General features: G+C 45.0%; 1 protein-coding gene across 1 annotated transcript in view; it reads left to right on the top strand.

The window, feature by feature from the left end:
- Nucleotides 1-23,479, top strand: part of LOC144768501 (fer-1-like protein 4) — a 936,890-nt gene that overhangs the window by 198,009 nt on the left and 715,402 nt on the right. The window contains exon 3 of the mRNA XM_078652210.1: nucleotides 969-1,057. Within this exon, the coding sequence (XP_078508336.1) occupies nucleotides 969-1,057 (89 nt within the window). The remainder of the gene's footprint in view (nucleotides 1-968; nucleotides 1,058-23,479) is intronic.

Genomic DNA, 23,479 nt, shown 5'->3' with positions numbered 1-23,479 from the left:
ATTTTCATGTACCTTATAAGCAGATGCCCTTGTATTATGCTCCCTGTCTCTTCCAGTTTGCACCATGGCCTGAGTATCTTCATAAAATAGAGATTTACCTTTGATAATCTCCTTTTGAACACAGATATTTTACATTTTCAACAACAAAAATTAATCCGGCCAATGTGATGAAGTCTGACTTCAGGTCAATGAACACATTACTTTCAATCCTTGTTATTAATAATTGTTATAATGATATGAATTATTGTTCAATTGCATTGTTCTATGAAAGTAGCATAGATTTTATCACTATGTAGCAGTGTGACCTCTGAGTGTCTAATTATAGCAGATAAGGGTATTAATACATTATTTCTACAGGATATCTATGCAAACGTATTGTTGACAAATTCATAATTGTTTTGAGCTAAAAATAACTTAGAAAATTCTGTTCTCTTAAAGATGTTCTTGAGCTTTCAAATGTCTTTTTTCCCTCAGATTTACATTATAATTACATGGTGGCTACCAAAATATGTATTTTTGTTTGGGACTCACCTACCAGACAGTACAAACTGTCTGGTTTGCGAAAGACAGTGTTTGGCATTCCCAAAAAGGTACACTGGACTTAACAGTCTTCCCGTTGCTTACCATTGGTTGGCTTTATTGTCACTCTCATTTGATTGCTTATTTTTCAATGCCTTGCCTTCCTGTTTTGTGTTTGTTCCTGCCCTGGAGCATAGCCTCTTAACTCTCCTTCTGATTAGCTGACTTGTATGCTTTTACTATTCACTTTCAATCCATGAGAGTGCATATGTGTTCCAGATGTCTCTTTCATGAAATTCTTCCCTCCCAAACACCACCACCACTGATCTCTGTTTTGCTCTTTCCCTGGTGGGCATCTCCCTCCACCCCATGTTGCTCTCTCCTTCGTATGACTTTTCTCTGTGCTCGCTGTTCTTGTTAAAATAACTGCATTGTACTTTCATTTGCAGCTCTTCCGTTGGCCTCACTATGGAAAGCTTATTGTGGAAGAGATGTTGGTGGTTAAAGTGTACAACTGCAGCAAAGTCTTTACAAACAGGTCAGTTTTCTGTCTATTGCTTAGAGTGGTTTGAACACCAACACACTGATGTAGAGCAGTAGTGAATGGTAGTATGTGTGACTGTTGTATTACTATGCATTTCTATCAGGGGCGGCCTTAGGCATGTGCAAGCTGTGCACCTGCACAGGGCCACCAAACCCCAGGGGCCACCTCTCCAATATATATCCGTAATATAATAATCCTCTGAGGATGGATACATATTTGCGTGGCGGCCCCTGGTAGGGATTTGGCGGCCTCCGGCTCTGTTCCACTTCCAAACACCCTGACCCCCCCTCTTCACTGGCCTCCGCGCCTGCATTCCTCCTGGTTGGCTTCTTTTTTTCCCTACCCACTGCTGGCCCGCTGGTACCTTCCTGTGCTCCGGGGGGCTCCACCCTGCCCGGACCCCCTCTTCCGGGGCCTCCAACCTACGCTCCCTGCCCAGGGCCGCCATGAGCCTAGAGCCACCCCTATTATTACTGCAGATTGAAAGTACGTAGTGATATCATATAACTTCATTAAAATTGCTAAAGTCTGGTGATAACTACAGAAATGTGCAGTAAAGCATGTGTTTCAGCAAGCGCTGGTTTAGAAGCTGTTGTGCTGCATGTTTTAGTTCTTTTTCTCTTGCAAAGGAGCATGGAGACAATAAGAAGCTTAAAGAGTCAATTCTCTCACCTTTTTAGAAAGTGCATGATTTTCAGGTACCCATTTTTTTTACTAATGTTCTCGGAGTCAGCAGGATAATTGGAACGGCTCGATTTTTATGACAATATTACCAATGAGAGAATGACTTAATTAAACAAAGTATATTTTCATAATATATATTGTGCGGGATATTGTAATACTAAAGTCAGAATGGAAGGGTCAGAAAGAAATAATTTTAGCCAATGTAAGTGTCAGCTTAAAACTGTGAGGAATACTAGTTTATGAGCATATTAATTACCAAGAACGATTGTGGCTGATCTTTATGAAATTAAAGTTACAGGTCGAGTGTTTGCCTTTAATTGTAGCAGCTATGTTGTGGTCCTTATCATCATAGTGAAGGGATTTCTAATTAGATTGTGTAAACGGTAACAGTAGGTAACATTCTTTGCGGATCAAGGCAGTGGCTGAGGTGAAGGAATGCATCTTAACCACGAACAACTCATTTTTGAGATTGCCTGATTTCTTTCTGCTTTGACACTGAAGGCCTGACTTCACACTAGCAATAAGTGCTCCAGGGCTGTTCTGGTGGCTTTAACCCCTTGTAAATCTGGCCCTGTGGTCGGATGTATGACGGTACAACGCGTACCGTTTCAACGCGTGCCTTTACAATGCATCTTTAACACCGCAAGTCGTTACAACGACTTGCATTGTTGGGCGCGGATAGTGAATAGTATAATTTACTATTCTAACACCATTCCCCGTGGATAGTAGGGAAGGTGTTGGAATAGTAAATATAATATTCTTTATCCTTTAGCACCCTCCAGCGCAAGTCATGTTTACGACTTGCGTTGTAAAGGACGCGTCGTAAAAGCACTGCGGGGTAACATCCGCGTTGAAAAGGATGTTCCCCCCTGTGTTCACCACAAAGGTTATGCAATCTATGCCCTCTTCTTCGAGTGCTCATCAAAAGTCAGCAATCTTCCTAAACTGCAGGTTAGAGTATGACCAACTGTAGCAAGCCCCTACCTTCACCCATCAAACAGTTGCTGCTTCTATGCTGTCTGCATGATGTCTCCATGCTTGTTCCTTCTTCTCTTTCTGCACATTCAGATACGTTGGGGTTGGAAAGCCTCCAACCTCAGGTTGGAGGCGTTCCGACCGACATCCATGGTTTAAAGTCCAACCGAAATTACAATGTAGGCGCTCAGTTTAAACTTGGCCAGTCAGAGGCCTCACATAATCCCCTACGGACGTCGTTCCCGTCGTCGGGATTATGTTGTCGGTTTCGACACGCTTTTCATGTCGGGCTTTCTGACATGAAAAGCCAGTCGGAAAGCGACTTTGGGGGCCACTGGCAGTGCCCCCTTTCCTCCGCGGCCTCCGGTTATGGGTCGGGGGGGGGGGGCACCTATGGTGCCTCCCTGTAAATCCCTGCAACTTGTGGCACCATGCAGGAATTTACACAAACTCCCATTTCTCTATGGAGCTTGTGCTGTGGGCTTAAACTGCCCGCAGCACAAGCTCCCATAGAGAAATGGGAGCTTGCGACCACACCATGTGCAGTCGCAGCATAATACGATGCGCGGAACCTCTGACCTATAGTCGGTTTGTTCTCACACCTAAACGGTGCTGGGCGGACTCAAGACAATGGACATAATCTAAAACGAGACAAATTGGCAACCAGGCAAAGTGCAGCATAAGTGGGCTCTCAACAATAATATAGGGCAAGTGTTTTGATGAGAAATATATATCGGTGCTCCAAGGGAAGAGAGATCGGCTGCCAATTCAATCCCAGATAGTCCCTCCAAAGAAGTGAGTACAATGAAAATAAAGTTCCTCCCTGAGCACTCAAAATTATAACTGAAAAGTCCAGCAGTAATAAAGTTTCTTATTCTACTTTGTTCCACTTTATTTCTTTGTTCGGGTACTCAGTGTCCCATGTTCAACAATACATTTTTAATCAGTATACAGCTTCCACAAATAATGAAATGCGACAAAGCAATCTACAGCCAACACGTGATGGACATCATCTGATGGTAATTGTGGATAAGCACTCTAGATTTCCATTATTAGAGGTTCTCTCTTCCACAACTCATGAGCGAGTCATTGAGAGACTTGACAGCATTTTTTCTACATGGGTTGTTCCAGCAACTTTGAAGTCTGATAATTACCCAGCGTTCAACAGTCGAGAATTCAATAATATTCTGGAGCATCTGAATGTAAAGCATCAGAAGAGTACACATTTGTGGCCGCAGGCTAATGGACTTGCTGAGCTTTTTTATGAGTACGCTAAAGAAAGTAGTTCAGTATGCAAATCTTAAGAGGCTCAATTTGCAAACTCTGTTGAATTCTACTGAACGAGCCTATCGTTCAACACCTTACTCGACCATAGGCAGAAGTCCTGCTACTTTGGCAATGCCCATATTAGTCGAATGAGCAAGCTTTTGAATGGGAATTGAGCTAGATCCCTTGGGCAAGTGTCATTAATCATGCCTTCTGTAGCTTCCTATTGCTTCCCCTCCAATCTACCTTCAAATTTGATTATCTCATTATCAATTACCCCCGTTAAATTAGCCAAAAAGTTGGCAGTAGATGAAGAGGCATAACGATTCTTCAACTAGGGCAGTCAACTTTCTTTTTTCTATATCTTCACACTTACTGTCAGGAACTCAAAATTAAAAAACAAAAAAGATGGCCCAGCACAGCCACCTCAAGCTGCTACTAGGTTCAGCCAGTCCTCTCTTGGCCTGGGTACGTTCCACATGCATCCTTTGCAGCAAGAGATTGAGGAGCACTTTATAGCACCAAAGCCCCTCTTTACAGTCATTCCAGGGGCACTGTGGGACATCTTGTCCATCGGGCCCCACAGTCAGCAGCAGAATTAATTATTGTCCTATATGTCCAGGAGACCGCCATCTCCGCGAGCTCCCCCATCAGGAGTCTCCCCTCCAGTGGTGCATACTCAGAAATGTCAGTGGTGTCTATGTGTTGCGCTTGCCAGGCATGAGTCAACTGCAGGTATTTGTAGTGCTGAGTCTTATTCATGTCGTATTCAGTCTGAAAATGTGAGAACGTAACCAACTCTTTACGGTGTAATATGTCCTTCATTTGTGAAATGCCTAGTAAGTCCCATTGTTGGAAGCCACGTAATTTAGTTATTTCCTGAAGCCGGTTACCTACCCAAAGCGGGGTTTCCCTAGTGATTCGGCCATACCATTTCATTCGTCGCTCAGCCTTTTTCCAGGCTGTTATAACAGTCTGTGTTGCAGTCAGGAGTTGAGCCGCCCTCTTTCCCCCGTATATGTAGTGGGTGTGTGTGGGCGCTTGGTAAACTGTGTGCATTCAAATACGTGCGAGGGGTGATCTCTCTCTGCGTGCTGCCATCCGTTCCTGACAACTAGGTGGGCTGCCCAATACTATGCCAGAAGGTCAGGCAGGGAGATACCGCCATTGTATTGATTACATTGTAGCGTCGCCAGTGCTATCCTCGGCGGCTTCCCATCCCAAAGAAACGTTCGCAGCAGGTCATCAATTTTATCGAACACCGTAACCGGTATGAGCTGGTAGGTATTTTTCAATATGTACAGAATCATTTTGTATAGTGCTGCCCTGCCTAGCAACGTCAGTGGCAGAGTTATCCACCTTTCGACATCCGCTCGAAAGTCCCTGAGTACCCTGTAGAGATTGCGGTCCAACGCCATTGTTGTATTTGTTGTGACGTAGATCCCTAGATATTTTATACCCTCCCGTGCCAGTTGGAGTTGACTGGGGCCGACAGTGTAGTCGCCGCCCTTGCATACTGGATATAGGTAGGATTTCCCCCAGTTAATTTTGTACCCCGCATGTCTACCATATGTCTCACAGCTATCCATTATTGTGGGGAGTGTCGTCTCCCGTTTTGTGACATACTGTAACATGTCATCCGCATATAGTGATATACGTTCGTCAGTCTCAACACCCTCTCCACTAAATCCCATGATGTCCGGGTGCAGTCGGATCACACAGGCAAGTGGTTCCAGCACCAGGGCAAACAGTAAAGGCGATAACGGCAACCCTGTCTACTACCTCTACCTATCGAGAATTCCCGGGACACTACCCCATTGACTCTAACCCTGGCCACAGGTCTCTCACGGCGATCCAATGCCTGAATACAGGTCCAAACCTAAACTCCATCAGTACAGACATTAGAAAAGGCCAATGGACAGTGTCAAATGCCTTCTCTGCATCAAGGGAGAGGACAAGGTGTGGATCTCCCCTATTGTGAACCACTTCTAACCAGTCATGTAGTCTCCTCAGGTTGAGCCTTGTCAAGTATTGGTTGGGAGATATAAAGTATTACTGTTGCACTAAAGCTAGGACCGGCTGGTCCAGCACTAAAATATACAAGATATTTAATCATTTATCTTCCCAACCCCTAGTTTCTCTCATTCAGTGTTTGTTAGCTTTTTGTTGTTCGTAATTGATATGTTTGTATTATTATTTTTTCAATAATGTCTGATGTGAGAATATTTTCTATTGTGTGTTCTAATGATTTCTAAATGTGTAAATAGTCTTTGCCCTTAATGTTTGCTAACATTAGTCCAGCCTTGTAAATATTTGTAAATATTTGCAATCAATGTCTTTTTTCTGTCAGCAATTTTTTCAAATTATAGAAAATACAAAATGATTGACACAAAATAATGGTGTCCAGGGAAGCGATAATGAAGTGTTTCTTACCCTATATCAAAAAATTGTATTGAGTAACTGTGGTTTGGGCATTTTGTGTTGTTTACTATTGTCGATCTTTTGGGCATAAAGCCAGACTGGTCCCTGTGAATGAGGCCAGTAATTACTAAGGCGAGCCTCTTTGCTAATATTCTGGCTAATATCTTGGTCTCCATGTTTATAAGGGAGATAGGGCGATATGAGCAACACACCTGTAGTGGCTTGCCCTTTTGGGGGATTACTGCAATCGTGGCCGTCTGCAAGTCTCTGGGGAGGCTTCCAGCCTTGTGTGCCTCCAGGTAAGGTTGGAGGAGGTGTGGACCAAAAAGTGTCAAATGTTGCTTAAAGAATTCTGGAGGTAGTCCATTAGGTCCTGGTGCCTTTCCAGTTTTCATTTGGCCAATCGCCGACGCGATTTCATCTTTTGCGATTTTGTCATCTAATGTCTTGGACTCATTGTCCGTTAATTTGGAGAGCTATATCTCTTGAAGATACACTTGTATGTGGGACATCTCGGCTAGTTTGCGTTGCATGTAAAAGGCCTCGTAATAGTCTGCAAAGGCGTTGGCTATTGCGATTGGGGTCAGATGAATTTGACCATCCTCCGTTTGTATCTGTGAAACCCATCTACTATCAAGCTCCTTCTTGCTAAGCCAGGCCAGCAACCTACTCATCTTGTCACCTTCGTCATATAGGCACCTGTGCATGGCTTGTATCGCATTTTGTGCATCGTTTTTGGCCAGTAAAAAATATTCCTGTCGGAGGAGTTGCAGACTGTGGAGCATGGAGGGATCCCTACCTGTGCTTGCCTGTGACTCGAGTTGCAGTAGTTGGGATTCCAGTCCCGTGATCACCTCTTCCTCTCTCCTTTTTTTGTGTGCTATCATGTTTTGTGCCCTATCTCTTAGCGCCAGTTTGAAAGCCTCCCACAGTGTGATGGCAGAATCCACCAACCCCACATTCTCCCTAAAATACAACTCTGTGTCCACCCTGAGTTCCTCAGCAACCTGAGGGTCTTTACGTTCCCACAGGTTCAATTTCCGTTCCCCATTCTGTCAATATGTACTGGTACCCACCGTGCGCCACAAGGGTGAATGATCTGAGAGGCCCCTTCCAAAATATTCTACCTTATGTACCTCCCCCAGTTCCCCAACTGGAGCAAATATGTAATCTATCCTTGAGAAGGCTTTGTGTGCCCCCCGAATAAAAAGAATAGGCTCTGGTCTGGGGATGCTGTTTACACCATGCATCTGTGAGTGCTAATGTGTCTGCAAACTGTTTGAGCGGTGTCTCCTTGGGGTTCCCTGTTGGGACGGTTGTGCAGTCACTTGTAGGGTCCATTACATTGTTAAAGTCCCCCCTATAATGTGCGTATCTGACCCGGCCTCCTATAAAATCGCTGCAATCTTGACCATCGTTAGCCTTTGGAGCTTGGGCGGTGCGTATACACTAATAAAAGTGATGTGTTTTCTATTCCACATCCCTTTGATCGCAACATATGTGCCATTAGGATCCATCCAGGTGCGTTCTACTCTAAAAGGCGTGTTTTTCCTGATAAGTATTGCAACTCCCCTTGCCCCAAGGGGGCCATAGTTTTATAAGCACCTCTGCCTATGAACCCACATTGAGTGCCTTTCAGGTGTGTCTCTTGTAGGAGAATGACGTCGGGTTTCAACCTTTTAAAATATGCGGCCACTAGTCCCCTCTTAATCTTGCTCCCCATCCCATTCATATTCCAGGAGAGGACCGAGTACAGACCTGTATTAGATGTAGCCATCATGGTGATGTACTATGTATAAATTATCAGCGGGTCCCTTATCCCCTCCCTACTGCAGTTGATCCCTCATTATCATGATGTATGCCACCTTATCGTATTGCCACCTTGCTTCAATGTCAATGTGTGTACAGTTACTCAAAACAACCCCCCATGCCCCTAAAACGGCATCCAAGATAACGCACAACACCTGTCATACCCCCCTCCCTACACTCTGCCGGCACGCCCATCCCCCCTTAACTAGTCAACGGGACAACACTGGTGCAAGTAAACCACTCAGAGGTCTGTTGCCCGCCCACCTGCCCCGCCCACTCAACTATATAATACTATTTAAAAAACGAGAAAAAAAATGGAAAAACACACACAGTCCGCTGCATACTTCCCTTCTTTGCAACAGATGTGTCAAGTGTCCTCTATGTCGCAAGAACATTACAGAATCTCTGTGAGAGCGTCCGGCCCCAGTACTTCATTCCTCCCAGCCAATGTGTGGGTGCTGCAGCAAACAGGGGTGCCCACCTGGGGGTCCGGAGCACATGGCCTCCAGTTGCTGAATAGTCTCCAGAAGAGGGTGTGCGGCGTCGGAGGTCCGAGACTCGAGGTTCTCCGACTGGTCAGATGTCAGGCGTTTGATCTTTCATCGCCATCTCTTCACCAGAGGTCTCTCCCAGCTAGGGCTCGGTTGCTTGGTGGTAGTCAAGGGACCAGGAGAGGGCGCCCCCCGCCGCAGTTGAGGTCGTTCCTCAATCCAAGACCATGCTTCCTCCGGTGTCTGGAAAAAGTGCGCTGTGTCCTGAAAGATGACTTTAAGTTTGGCTGGGAACAGCAGCATATATTGGATCCCAAGGGCGTGAAGTTTCACTTTGACGGGGCTGAAGGTGCGCCGTTGCTTTTGAACATCACGCGAATAATCCGGAAATACCATCACCCTCGTGTTTTCAAACTTGATTTCACCATTTTTCCGCAACTCCCTTAGTATCAAATCCCTGCCCTGAAAGTTCAAGAATCGAGCTATCAACGGCCGGGAAGGAGCCCCGGGCTGTGGCTGAACCCATGGCATCCTGTGTGCCCTTTCTTTGATAAAGCAGGAGGAGACCGCTGGGAGGGCATCTTTGAGAAAAGTCAGGAGAAAATGCCCCGGATCCGTACAATCTGCATTTTCCAGAAAGCCTACAAAGCGCAGGTTATTTCTGAGGGCCCTGTTTTCAGTACCATCGACCCTCCCAATGACCTCCTCCTCTGCAGTCTGGAGATCCCTTACATGTTTACTCTCATTCCGCGAGGTGTCCTCAAGCTCAGAGACACGGTGCTCGACTTCTGTCACTCGCTCAGAGACCATGCGCAGGTCTTGTCGTAAGAGGGAGGCCTCCATCTGTACCTCGGCCAACTTGCCCTCCAGTCTCTCTCGAGAGGTTCGGATCACATGCAGGATGTCCTCTGCGTCCGGTCACAGAGCTTGGCCCCCCTCTGGCCCTGCGGTTGCAGGAAGAACCTTCGTGAAGCGATCCATCTTACCCTGTTTGGCCGTCTTGGATTCCCTATCTTTTGCCATCATGGCTAAACAGGATGGGGACCAGTGTCAGTGTCAATCGTGAGGGACTCGCAAAGTGGCAGGAACCTTGTCCCCTAGTGCACTGGTTACCAGTCCACACTGACGTAGCCGGCGTCAGCCAGTTCACCCTCCAATTCCGACACAGCTGGCAGCCCAGGAAAGGAGGGAGGAAGCAGCATCGTTCAGGCAATAACGCCACCGTGCAACTGTCCACGGGCGTCCCCCGTCTTATACAAAATGTTTCAGGGACCGATATGGCAAGCCGTGTTCCCACCCGGGGCCAAAAGCACTGGAAGACGTCACAGCTGTGGTCACCTCGCCGTCCGTTCAGGCAGCCCAGCAGTTCAAATGTCGAAGCCAGAGTCAGCCTTGAGGGGGCCACAAGAAAGCCCAGGCCTTGACAGTGGGGGTTCCGGAAACCACACTCTCACCTGCAGGGTTCCCCCCCTTCCCTGAATCCACAACCAGCACAAACTGCTTCAGGGGCCAGAGGCGCCTCTTTATATCTGCATGGATCTCCTCCTGTTTTGGGCCACTGCCACTCCGCCGTCCCCCAGGCGAGATCAAAAGAAGGTGAAGATACCAAGGTTTGTGTCCAAGGGGTCAACAGATATGCCAAGTCCGGGGCCACACTCGCAACAACAAGGGCGCCTCTCTGGCTGAATAAACTGTCAGTACCACAGCTGCGGGGGGCCAGAGGGCTCCCTTGCGCCTCAATAGCATGTTCCAATCATCAGAGGTCCCAGTCACCTCTTCACCACCCCTGCACGAGGCAAACAAAGGGGAAGTCCCAATCCTTGCAGCTGGAGCTGGGCAGCGCATTGCAGCACAGTCCTTCAGTGCCTCAGGCAGTGCGCGCCCAGCTAGGTGCGCTACTCACCGCTGCTCCATGTGAGATTCGAGGCCCTAGGCCAGATCTCCAAGCTCCGCCCCTGAGCCACGTCCATGGAGTCCACAACCGATAGTCCAGACCACCCCAGTCACATCGAGTGCACTCCTCTTCAGGCCCTCACCTCGACGTGTCTCACGGACCCCTCACAGCCGCCGCGGGTGCTCTCTAATAGCAGGCCCAAGTTGCCAGTCGCGATGTTGCCGCTTGGGGGGGAAACCTGGTGACGGGAACCTCGCTGGAAGCCGCGGCCGGTCAGCGCCCAACACCTCCACCGAAACAGGAGCGGAGGTCTCTCCCCTCGGGCCTCAGCACTGCCACCGATACGCTCAGGTCGCAATCTTGTGGGCTGCACGCCAATCGTCGCGCCAAGAAAGCCCCGATTCCGGCCGCAGAAGAGCCTCTGAGCTGCCAGCCAGGAGTTCCGTCGCATGTACCACCTCCTCTGGTCCAGGTATGTGAGTTCAGCGGCGGGGAGGAACAGGATTCAAACAGGATTTGGTCGGGCCAGTGGAGCTCACGAAAGACGCGGCTACCCGGCCATACTGCTGGCCACGCCCCCTCCCTTGCCTTCTTGGCCTACGTTGATGGTCGCGGGGGTACCTAGGGTACCCCTTGTTAAACCCTGCCACAGGTTTTAAGGTTTTAACCAAACATCCATTTCTCGATAGGAGCCTGTATTACAGCCATAACACAAGCTTCCATAGAGAAAAGTGAGTATGCGTCCGAATAGTGTTCGGTCGCATCGTAATCAGGCGGTCAGAACCATCAAACAGAGGTCTATCGGCCCTGAGACCGAGACAGTGTCGGTCAGAGGCAACTCCGACCGACATCGTAATTAGCCCCAGAATGTTTAGTTCAAGCAGGTAGTTAAAAATGTGAGGATTTTGGTTTGACCCTCAGGGCTCAACAAATCTGTTCTGGTAAAGAATAGATAACATATTTGTGGCACCAGTTCAGTGTAGCAGTAGTAAGGCCTAAGATGGAGTTAGTAAAAGTAATGCAAAATATAAAAGTGCCTTTCAGATGGTAAGAGGTACTTTCCTTAAGAACATGTATAGTGATCTTGTCTATTAAATTCTGTGGTTTGAGGTCTTTGTTAAAAAAAAATGAGAATTTAACAAAAAAAATGAATGCCAAGGGTGTGGAGGAATTTCTGTCCATAAAATGTGATTTAGAATGTATACCAGATGAAAAGGTATTTGATTAACTTAAAGACGGAGGTTATTACAGATACCCGTTACATAGGACTGGGTTTGGTATCGATGCAGGTGGTGGAGGGTGAAGAGAGAACAATTGCTTTTGCATTTGGGGGTTTTATAGGAGCTGGATTATGTTGTTCAGCAATTGAGAGGGAGGTTTTGGCTGTAAAATGATCTATGAATAAATAAAGGACTTTTTTCTGGGATATCAGATTTCATGGTGAGGACAGATAACAAACCTCTCTATGAAATGTTTGCTAAAATCGGGTTAAATGTAGTCTCTGTTGATTTTTTGTGACTTTAAGGAAAAGATTGAATTGGCTCACAAATGTCATTGAGGGGTGGTGAAGACTAAGTAAAGGATTGGTGGCAAGGCGTACATCTAGGAGTGAAGAGGACTGTTCATGAATGCTAGGGATTTTGCAAGAGCGACAAAACTTTGATGACACATACACCTCCAATATTTATCTGGACACTACCTGTTTATCTTTAGAAGAGATGGCTCTGGATATCGTGGGCCATTTGGGTGGAGAAAGGTCCATGCTGTATTTGCTTGAAGGAGTGAATTTATATTGAAAGTGGTTAAAGGTACTCAAGGGTCAGTGATGTCAGTTCCATACAGGTCATCACATTTTGGCAAGCATTTTTAACAAAGATGGTTACCTAAGGGTGACTTTAACTAACAAGGGTGTTCATTTTTGTTCACAGGATTCTTTGAAGAGTGAGGGTTAGCACACAAGAAGTACACATTACATCATCTGGAGGCTATTGATGTAGTGGAGTGCTATAACAGAACACTCAAGGACACTATTGAAATGGCAGCAATCAATGGCTTGTGTTGGAAAGAGTTACAGAAAAGGCTAATGGCCTACATGATGTTGCCACATTAACCACTAGCATAACACCTTTTGGAACTACTTAAAGGAAGGAAAACTAACAATAAATCGGTCCAATGTTGTATGGAGTGGAGCAATGGCTGGAGAATAAGAAGGGAGACTTGAGAGTGGAGAAAGAGGAAGCTCAATTTGCAGAAGAAAATGAAGAATTATTATGCTGTGAAAAACAACACAGTGGAGATTGAAGTGAGGTTGGGATAATGGGTGAAGGTGAGAGCATCCTGTAGAACAGATGAATGGTCAAAGGTTACAAGATCATTATAGGTTTTAAAGCTGTTTTGGAATGAAGTCAAATGCATAACAGGACGATTTGGAGCCTGATTTGGATTTCTGTGTTTAGAGATTGCATGGTTGAGCCTGAGAAAGAAAATTATGCTGTGCGTGGTATCAAAAAAGGTGACATGCGAGTCTTCAGGTAACTTTATGTATGCTGGATCAAGGCAGTTTTTGAGGTTCTAGAATAAATGTTCCTTTTGCAACCTATGTTGGAGATCATCTCATTCCACAAAGAAGGCCCTACTTCACAAGTTTGTTTTTGCTTCCCCCACTACTAGATATTTTAGTGCTTCCAGAATATTTCATGATAATGGCAAACAATGGCACACATATTGTATTTCATGGTATTCCGGATTGATGCTGCATTACCCTTTTGCTGACTTCATGGTCAATCTTCCTATCCAATATATATAAAGTTATATGCCCCGAGTATGCAGTAGATGACACCAGTGGTGCCCCTTTTCGTGGATGATTGAAGATGACATTCTGATAACTGAGTTTGTATTGAGATAACAAATTGACCAATTGCCACACTTTTATTCTGAAATGGTTTGAAATGCCAAACACTGGTGACAATGCTGCCTCTTTGGTTTTCCTTATAAGGTGATTCTGTAGATTCATATCACATTTAAAAATAAACAATAGTTACTCAATTTTAAGTTGTCCTACATTAGGATGTACCATGCATTAAAACAGTTTAATTTTTCAAAAAATCCAGTATGCTTATTTGTTTACAGCATGTGCTGACAAGGGGAGACCAGAAATTGACTGGCCTGCAAATGATCCTAAGTACTGTTTTGACTGGAGTAGACTAGATACTTGTCTGACTAGGTACAGCAAAGAACAAGAACTGCGATGCTTGGAGGCAACACTAGGTACTAGCCAGGATGCTGAGGAGACCAGACACGATGTGGGCTGCTGAAAAGATGACTATGAAATTACTTAAAAACAAAAAACAGAAATAGGGTGGCCTGCAGAAGTGACTAGGTACTCGCTATGCAGCTGGAGAGTCTGGGCATTGGTTGAAATGCAAGAGAGACCAGGTACTAGCTGAACTGGAGGAGAGACCAAGAGGCTCACTTTCAAACTCCTCACCCATGCCTACAAATCCCTCCACGACATTGGACCCAAATACCTCAACGATAAAATCTGTTTCCACGTACCCAAGAGGAACCTCCTCTCCGCCGACCTCGCCCTGGCTGAGGTCCGCGCATACGCAGAAACAGAACCGGTGGGAGAGCTTTCTCCTACATCGTGGCCAAGACCTGGAACGAGCTCCCTGTCAACATCAGACGCCCCCCCTACCTTGCACACGCTCAGGAAGGACCTCAAGACCTGGCTCTTCAACTGATCCGGGATCTGCTCTGCCCCCCCCGCACCTTGAGACCCTCACGGGTGAGTAGTGCTCTTCACCAACCCTTGAATGATTGATTGATTGATTGATACTTGTAAGGCTGCAGGAACATCTAGGTGCATTCTGGGTTGTGGCAAAAACAGGCAGAGAACAAACTATGAAGAGATCGATGCTGCCTGGAGGCATGTGAATGACCATGCGTAAGAGTAAAGAAAACTTGTCGAACCGCCACAGCTGTGCCTCATGCTAAGGATGAGTGAGGCAACAGGGAAGGCATTTGGTTTAATTTCCTTATTACTGATTGTTAAGTTATACAGCTTGGTTGAAGCACTCTCTCTGCCTCTTGGTGAGTGGTGTCTGGCCCTTCCTCTCATTGTTTGTCTGGTGTGATTTTGTTATGAAGGTGCCTTACCCAGTTTCTGCTATTAAAATATACAAAAAGGATGAGTTAGGCTGCTGAATTTGGAACTGGAGAAACAGGTTTGCGTCTCAGCATTGGCTCAAGATCCTGTGATTCTTTCCCCTTCCACGTTGTCTGCTCAGTGGGTGGCGGTTCGTGCTTGTCGGGGTCCTGGGGCCTCCTTGGAGTGTGTTGCCCCTTTGGTTAGTCAGCTTCTTCAGAGCTTTCGGCGTTGTCAGACGGTTTCTCCTGTTTTCTTTCCTTCTTGGGATTTGCCTACTGTTTTGCGGGGTCTACAGTTGCCCCCTTTTGAGCCTTTGATGGAGGCGGATTTGTTGTGGCTGTCCGCTAAGGTGACTTTCCTGTCGGCCATTACCTCCGCTCGCCGGTTGGGTGATTTGGGTGCCTTGCTCATTTCGTCTCCTTATTTGCAGTTCCTCCTGGATCGGGTCGTTTTGCGGCTTGATCCGGCTTTCCTGCCCAAGGTTTCTTCAAGTTTTCATTTGCAGCAGGAGGGGGGCATCATCTTCCTGATTTGCCTGCTGAGGGGGATTGCCTTGTTCCCCCTTCCTTGGATGTTCGCAGTGCTCTCCAGATTTACCTCCAACGTTCTTTGGGTTTCCGGATTTCTCCTGCCCTGTTTGTCTCCTGTGGGGGTGTGGCTAAGGGGAAGAGGGTTTCTACTTCCATGATCAGTCGGTGAGTGCATTTGGCGGTCAGCCAATCTTACAAGTCTTTGGATTTGCCTCCTCTGTCTCATGTGCAGGGTCGTTCGACGCATTCTGTGTCTGCGTCCTGGGCTGAGGCGGCGGGGGTCTCTACCCAGGAGATGTGTAGGGCGGCCACCTGGCTGTCTCATCACACATTTGTGCGACATTATCGGCTTGATGTTTTACATGCCTCTGCTGCCAGTTTGTCTGTTGGCGTCTTGAACGCTGTTGTTCCGTGATGTTGTATTGATTAAAGTTTTGTACTCTGCATGGATCCCTGGTGTCCTGCGTTTTTTATTGGTTCTCTGCTTGTGAGTTCCTCACATGGTAAGGACTAGGACGGGGAGGATCAATGAGGGGGTAATGTCTTGTTACTTACAGGTAATCTTCATTACCCTGATTAGGGTCCTCCCCGTCCGAGTCCTCGACCCTCCCTCCCGCCCACTGTGTTGGTGTCGGAGTTTTGTTGATAACAGGCATGGCGGTAGGCGGGAGGGGCTTATGTACGTTTTTTAATTCTGGCGCTGTGATTGCCTGGGTGGAGGCAGGACTGACTCACGTAGTAAGGACTGGGACGGGGAGGACCCTAATCGAGGTAATGAAGATTACCGGTAAGTAACAAGACATTCTTCTGTGTCCACAAATTATAATAGAAATGAAGGGAAGGGCTGTTGTTCTTTCTCCTGGGTGGTGTTCATGCTGCTCTCATAGCAGGCTGAATGTTGGGTCAGGAGGATAGCCATCAGAGCTGTTTGCGTGCTGTGGCTGATAGTGGTGCTGTAGCTGCTGGCACACTACTTGATTTAAAGAGTGGAAGGTATGTCAATTCTCCGCTCATTTTTTGGGGGGGGGGCGGCATTTATGTTTTTTTTTTAATCATTATCAATATTTTAAGTTTGTTTTTTTAACAAATCAAGCACTGGTCGGGGATAGTCCCAGGGACCAAGAGAACGAAATATTTCCACAGTTTCTCACAACCAAGCACACGCCGAATAAAGAAATCTTAACGCGCATAGATTCCGACAAGCAGTTAGATCGGCAAGACAGAAAAAGAAACAAGAAGTGTGATAGTGTGATAGTGTGTCCCTTTCTTTCCAAAGGCAAAAAGAAACGGTCGAATCTTATTTCTTAGGGATCGAGTAAAAACTATTTTTATTTTAGACTGGTAAAATAGCTAGGTCTGCACCTGGAGGCAGAATCTCACAATATATGGACTGTGGCGCCGCAGTTGGACGAGGATGCCATGCTGTCTAGGGTGGCATCGTGTTACCCGAAAAAACATTAAAAAATAAATAAATGTATTCGTCTGTGTCAAAAACAAGGTACTGGGCTCAGCAGAGCCACCCACGCCTGTGCCTCGTATCGCCTCAATGCAGCCAGCCAGGTCTTTAAGTCAGCAGGTATTGTTATTATCTATAGTTTGGCACACTTTGTATGATTTTTATTTGAAACATATTTGCTTGATATGTGCATGGCAAACATATATATTTTCCATCGAGTTCACTGTGTGGCTTACGTGGAAACAAATACTTTTGTGCACGTGCGGACTAACATTATACACAGAGATCCTCGAAAACCTGGCAAGTGCAAAACCTGTTTTGCAGACAGTTTCTGCCGCTGGTGCCAAAACAATTACCTGGCCTTGGGATTGCCATTATACGCTGCATGCAGTGTTTTTCTCATTACCTGACCTTTAAAGTAGATAGGGTGCCCGATAGAAAACTGATGGATCCCATTGTTCAAGTGGTCGAAATCCTGCCCTCTGCCCAATCCTGAGGATCGTTCGCAAAAAAAAGTTCTAGGTATATAGGCCACTGGTTATTTATTATTTACTTATTTATTTATGCATTTTTATATAGCGCGGACTTTACCCGAAGGTGTCAGGAGAGCAGTATTGCAGATGAATAGTTTAGCAGAAAAAGTATAACGTTTACCTAAACATTAAACAATATATTAAGCGTGGGGTTTCCACCAAAAGCCCACAATGTCTGGCGAGTTTATGCTCTCATTACGTCATCAAGCATTCACAAAATGTCTAATTCTTGGACTCCTGCTGCATCCATTCATCAACCCACTGACTCATTCTTGCATTCAAATAAGGGAAGGCTGAAGGATTTAGCCACCAGCTCAGACCATGAAGCGATGTCGCGGCTCGGCAGAGAGCCATGTGCAGAGACAGGCCTCAAATGTTAATCCACCAAATTCCACCCAGATATAAAGCTCTTGAAATGGTGTAACGTTAAACAGAAAACAACCCCAATCCTCTTCTTCTTTAATTTATGCTCTACAGACTAGGGGTATGTGGAGCTCTAGAAGTACCTAGAGGCCTCCCCAAGTTCAGGCTCACCAGGACACGCTAATCGGTAGATGCACCTACCCATGTGGAATACCGATCCAGGTGGGAACAGGTCTGTAGACATACGAATCTCAAGGTAGGGAAATATAAGGGAAATGGAGAAATTAAATAACAGTGCAGGCAAATGGGTGAACAAATTGAGCGAACGGAAGCCATACAACTAAGCAGTTGCGAGTCAACTTGTTTCATCCTTTGTGCTGCTTAAATTAGCTGGAGACCAGTCCTTCAGTTGACCTTATTGGTTGTCTTCGCCTGCTTGACCTTGAAGATCAAGGGTCCTGCATCTTAGCCCCAGTCTCTTATGAACCGGTCTCCATGTCTCTGAATGTTTTTTCTTGCCAGTTTCTCTGCTGATCCTTTCATGAGTCTTAACAAAAGATCAGGAAAATTCTGTTACTCATAGGGGAATAGAGCCGGTGGCAGAAATAATGTATGTAACGCATTGCATTGCAATATGCTGTAATGGGGAGAATCAGAACGTGAACTCCACTCAAACATACAAAAGAGAGCTAACCCAATGTCACTCTATGTATAAATATATGTAGATAGAGTTTTTTTACTCATTTATATTACAAGGGTCACACAACTACACCTGCAATCCCTTCCGTTGCGGTATCGCAGAGCGAATATTCTACACCCAGAGTTTGTCAAAAGAGGTGACCAGCACCAACATCAAAATGCATCCATGTATCAACATTTTCAATTACACAGGAGTAATCAGAATAATTTCAGTAATTACGTATTACTCTTGTGTTGCCAAACTGCCACAATTATGTGATTACGCCAGCTTGTGTAATAAGGAGTCATTTTTTTCAATGAACCAATTAAGTTTATAGCCTTTAGCACTGCCTTTTCACCATAACAAACTCAGGACTATTATATTCCGCAGAAGCTTTCTTACAAGGCAGCTATCCTTATACAGTCATGAAATCACAAATAAGTACAAAACTGCAGTCTTCAAAGCATTATAGAACCCTTCCTAAAATGGCATCCGGATTCTTAATATGCAATACTTCTACCCCGAGGATTTGTAACAGGTGTTAACCAACATCAAAACCCTTGAGCACTATGATAATCTGTACGATTCCCTGTGACAGAATACAGTTGCCAAAGCAATATATTGCCACTCGAGATTTACTGCATCACGTGCAAAAAACTCCTTAATGACCCTAGAACTACAAGGTACTACAAAGAGACTCTACCATAGAGATTACAGAAGAAATCCACACACTGGTAAATGAAGCAAAGAAGAGGGAGTGGATAACAATAGAGGAGGCAGCATTCCTGATAGAATAAAACCCACAAACACCGTATTTCTATTTTTTACCAAAGGTACATAAGAACAAAAATCCACCACCAGGGAGGCACATCGTATCCGGCATTGGATCCATCTTGGAACCACTATCCAAGTTTACAGACCATTTCCTAAGACCATTGGTACAGAGACTGCCCTCGTACCTGAAGGACACTAGAGACATGTTGATATTATTCCAGAACCTTTAGATTCAACAAGGCAACCGATATCTTCATTACACTAGACGTTGAGGCGTTATACACGAGCATACCACAAGAAGCATCCCTAAAAGTACATTGAAACCTTACTAAGAGGGGAGGAATGGAACTCCATTACACTGAAATGTTTCATTCTTGAGTGTGCAAAGATGGCTTTAACCAGGAACTTCTTCCAGTTTCAAGGAGACTTCTATTTGCAAACCCCTGGAACATCTATGGGCAAGACTTTCGCCCCAGCTTAGCCTGTCTGTATGTACATGATTTTGAAATGAGAAACATCTATGACAACAACAATCCCTACGAAGCAAGTGTATTAGAGTGGAGAAGGTTCATAGATGATATTTTTCTAATATCGAGGGGCACTGAAACAGATGCAATAGAATTTATTAAATGGCTGAACACCCGGGATGAATTTTTGAACTTCACTATGACCATGAGCACAGACTCAATCACATTTTTGGATCTAAAAATCTGGCCTGAACATGAGGAACTGAAAACGGAGGCTTTTTACAAACCAACGGACGTAAACAATGTCCTCCGGTGGGACAGTTTTCACCCTAAAGACCTTAGGGAAAAACTACTGGTTGGTCAATTCCTCTGACTACGAAGGAATTGCACAGAAATACAAACATTTAAAGATCACGCAGAAAATAATGCAAACAAACTGTAGGAGAAATCTTACCCTAAGTGGCTAGTCAGGAGAGCCACAAAATCCTAGAAAGTCACTCCTGGAGACACTCACTAAGACCAAAAACAACAGACTACTGTGTGGTACTAGGTATGGTACGCAAGCCAATACAGTGAAAAAAAGAATACTGTGACATTGGAAGTCTCTAAATTCAGATCAGAAAGACCTATTGTAGTGAAGAAGGTCCACTAATGAAGGTTGTATTTCAAGATGATTTATTACATGAAGATAACAGGTTGCAAGGTACAGGACATCTTGTAGATATGTGGTAGATCAGAGCCCCACCAGGAGCTGCCTGTCAGCTGCTCAACCCATGACCAACTGTCACTCCGCCTCCCTCAGTCCCAACATTCCGAGGCATCATCAGACTCCAACATTCTAATGAGTCAGAGCACAGGCACTGGCAGAGCAGGGCTGGTAAAACACCTTACAGTATAATATGCAGGATACTACATATCCCCTTTTGTTCTAACAGAAGCATTAAACCACTACGTGAATAACAACTAGTGAGAGAGAACCAAGGAAGAGATAACAAGGAAGAAAAGCAGAGGAACAGAAACAACGACAAAGAAAGGTGTAAGCAAAGCAGCGTGAAGAGACAGGTGGAAGAAAATGAGGAGGAGGAAGAGAAGAGTAAAGCGGAAACCAATAGAGATAACAGACTCACGGATATAGAAAAGATGAGGGTAAAATGAGTAATCAGAAAATGGAAACAACAAGGGGCAGAAGAACTCACACGCACCAAGGACTGACCCCCAAATGCACCCACAGGCCAGGCAGGCAAGAAGGGAAGAAAGAACAAGGCACAACGGAGTATGGACACCAGCCTCCACACAGACACAGGAAAGCGAGGTAACAGATTTCCTCCAGAACAGGGAAGAAAAGAATCAAAGAAGGAACAAAAGAAGGCTGGAGAGACAACAAGAAATGTAGATCCAGAAACCAGGGATGACAAAGAGAATGACACCACGAGGAAAGCTGGATGAATAGGAAAACAGTGAAGAGGCAAAGTAGATACATACAGGATGACTACAACTTCTCTCTGTTTCCAATAACAGAATAAATACAATGTAAATGTAGCATTGCGTTATTCAATACCGCAAAATTTCAAAATGTAAATAGACAATATCAGTCATAAGGACTAAAACCCCTGACCGTCCTCTACTCCTGTGTAAGAGTGTGAGGAGCACTGTAAATGGGACTGAAACCCATGTGACGCCCTATGTAGGGTGACCATGTAAATGTAAATTGGAATGTAATCCATAAGATACCCTGTGTGAGGGTGAAAAATGTAAATGGGACTGTGACCCATAATACACCCTGTGTGAGGGTAAAAAAGGAAAAGTAAATGGGACTGTAACCCATGAGACACCCAGTGAGAGGGTAAAAATGTAAATGGGACTGTAACCCATAAGACACCCTGTGTGAGGGTGAAAAATGTAAATGGGACTGTGACCCATACTACACCCTGTGTGAGGGTAAAAATGTATAATGTAAATGGGACTGTAACCCATAACACGGTTCCCTATGTGAGGACACTCGTGAAAAAGTAGATGGGACTGTGACCCTATCTACGGTGCCCTTGTAAGGCTAAAATTTGTATGTTACCTAAGTAGGCAAATATATATGGGCAAATGGGGCTAGAACCCATTCCCATCCCTTTGTAGGGTAAAAATAATGTGAACAGGCACATATGTGTGGGCAAACGGGGGAACACCCATTCCCACCCCTCTGTAGGGAAATGTCTTTTGACATAAATAAAGATGCAAATACTGCATAGTTTTTTCCTCTTATTTTTTTTTGAGGATGCAAATGGGGCTAGAACCCATAGCTATCATTTTTCAATATAAAATTTTTACTAGGTGTGTGTATCACTGTAATACTGTGACACAATCCAACATTTGTAAGAACAAACTAGAAGAGATAGCATACAGCAAATCTTGAAAAATAACAAGCACATGGACTGCTAGTTCAAATAAATGTCAAATCCCATCTTTGTAAAAAAAAAAAAAAAAAAAAGAACTCCTCAATAAATTCCCAAGAGTATTTTCTGGTGAACTTGGAAAAATTAAAGGGTTCAAGCACAAGATAAAAATAAAGGATGATGCTGTGCCTGTCAAACACAAAATAAGGAGTGTACCCTTCAGCATCCGGAATGATCTAGAAAAAGAACTTTTGTCTATGCATAAAAGAGGTGTAATAGAACCGATTGAATCCTCAGATTGGTCTTCGGCATTGGTCGTAGCAAGGAAGAAAAACAATGATCTCAGAATCTGCATTGATCTGCGCAGCTTAAACAAAGTGATCTGGGTAGACTCACACCCATTACCCAACATCACAGAAATGCTAGGTGTTGTTACGGGGGCTAAAGTTTTCACCAAACTCGACTTGGCCTCTGCATACCACCAAATCGAACTTGACAAAGAATCACGCCATTTCACTGCGTTCAACACACCATCTGGATTGTATCAATTCTGCCGCATGCCTTTTGGCCTTGCGTCGGACGCGGTGACGAACCTACAGCTACAAGTGGATCTAAGGTACCTGGCGAACACAGGTGGACCCGGAGATGGCGCAAATAAAGAAACTACAGTGGAAACAACCACAATTTACAGAAGAGGAGGTATCCACAAGAAGGTAAAAATTGCAAAGAAGAAAAAAGTGTTTTCTACACAGTACAATGAAGACAACTGCAAGGAAGAAACAAGAACTTCAAAGAAAAGAAAAAGAAGACAACAAGAAACAAGTAAGGACAAAACCCTACGCCTTTTAAGCCTCACCACTGGCCTCAGCATCGGCCAGCCCTAGCCAAGGCGTGCTGTGCATATCTACATTACATACTTTTGACTTTGGCTTTACCATCTCAGTCTGCTACACTGCCACATGCTTTCGACAACTTACAGACACCTGGTTGTTTCATCTTGATTTTAAAAAAAAGTGGTAAGATGTGGCTGCTGAACGATATGCCTTTTTACTACATAAAGCTGTGTGATCCTCAGCACTTGCTCCCTGCAATATGTGATCTTGTGCACCTTTTGATGACTTTTGAATGGGGTTGCACTAGTGTGGCTGCTGTGATGTTTCACGACGTATTTATGTGGTGGCATCAACCACTGAGTAAAGGCTTCAACCTTTGCCTCATACATCGTGCTGGAATCACTTCACCTACAGTGTTTCTGTCCTTGGGAGTAAAAAAAAACAACAACAAAAAACGGCTGTATACTAAGTGAGGGATAACGTTTAGGGTAATTTACACTTTTGACTCTGTTCATGTCGTTCTCAAGAAAGGATTGCCTACAACTGTCTGTGATGTAGTTCACCATTAGTGGTTCATGAGGGGTTAATTTCCGTCGTCCTCTCACTCAAGAAAATACTTTGTGTGACTTTTATTCCTCATTGCTTGGAATTTGTGGTGTTTAGCGCTTAAAGTCTCGCTTTCTCTGGCAGTTAAACCGCTGCTTTAC

This window comes from Lissotriton helveticus, chromosome 7 (assembly GCF_964261635.1).
Source record: "Lissotriton helveticus chromosome 7, aLisHel1.1, whole genome shotgun sequence".
Classification (NCBI taxonomy): domain Eukaryota; kingdom Metazoa; phylum Chordata; class Amphibia; order Caudata; family Salamandridae; genus Lissotriton; species Lissotriton helveticus.
The sequence above is the reverse complement of the archived record's forward strand: the minus strand, read 5'-3'. Positions and strand labels throughout refer to the sequence as shown.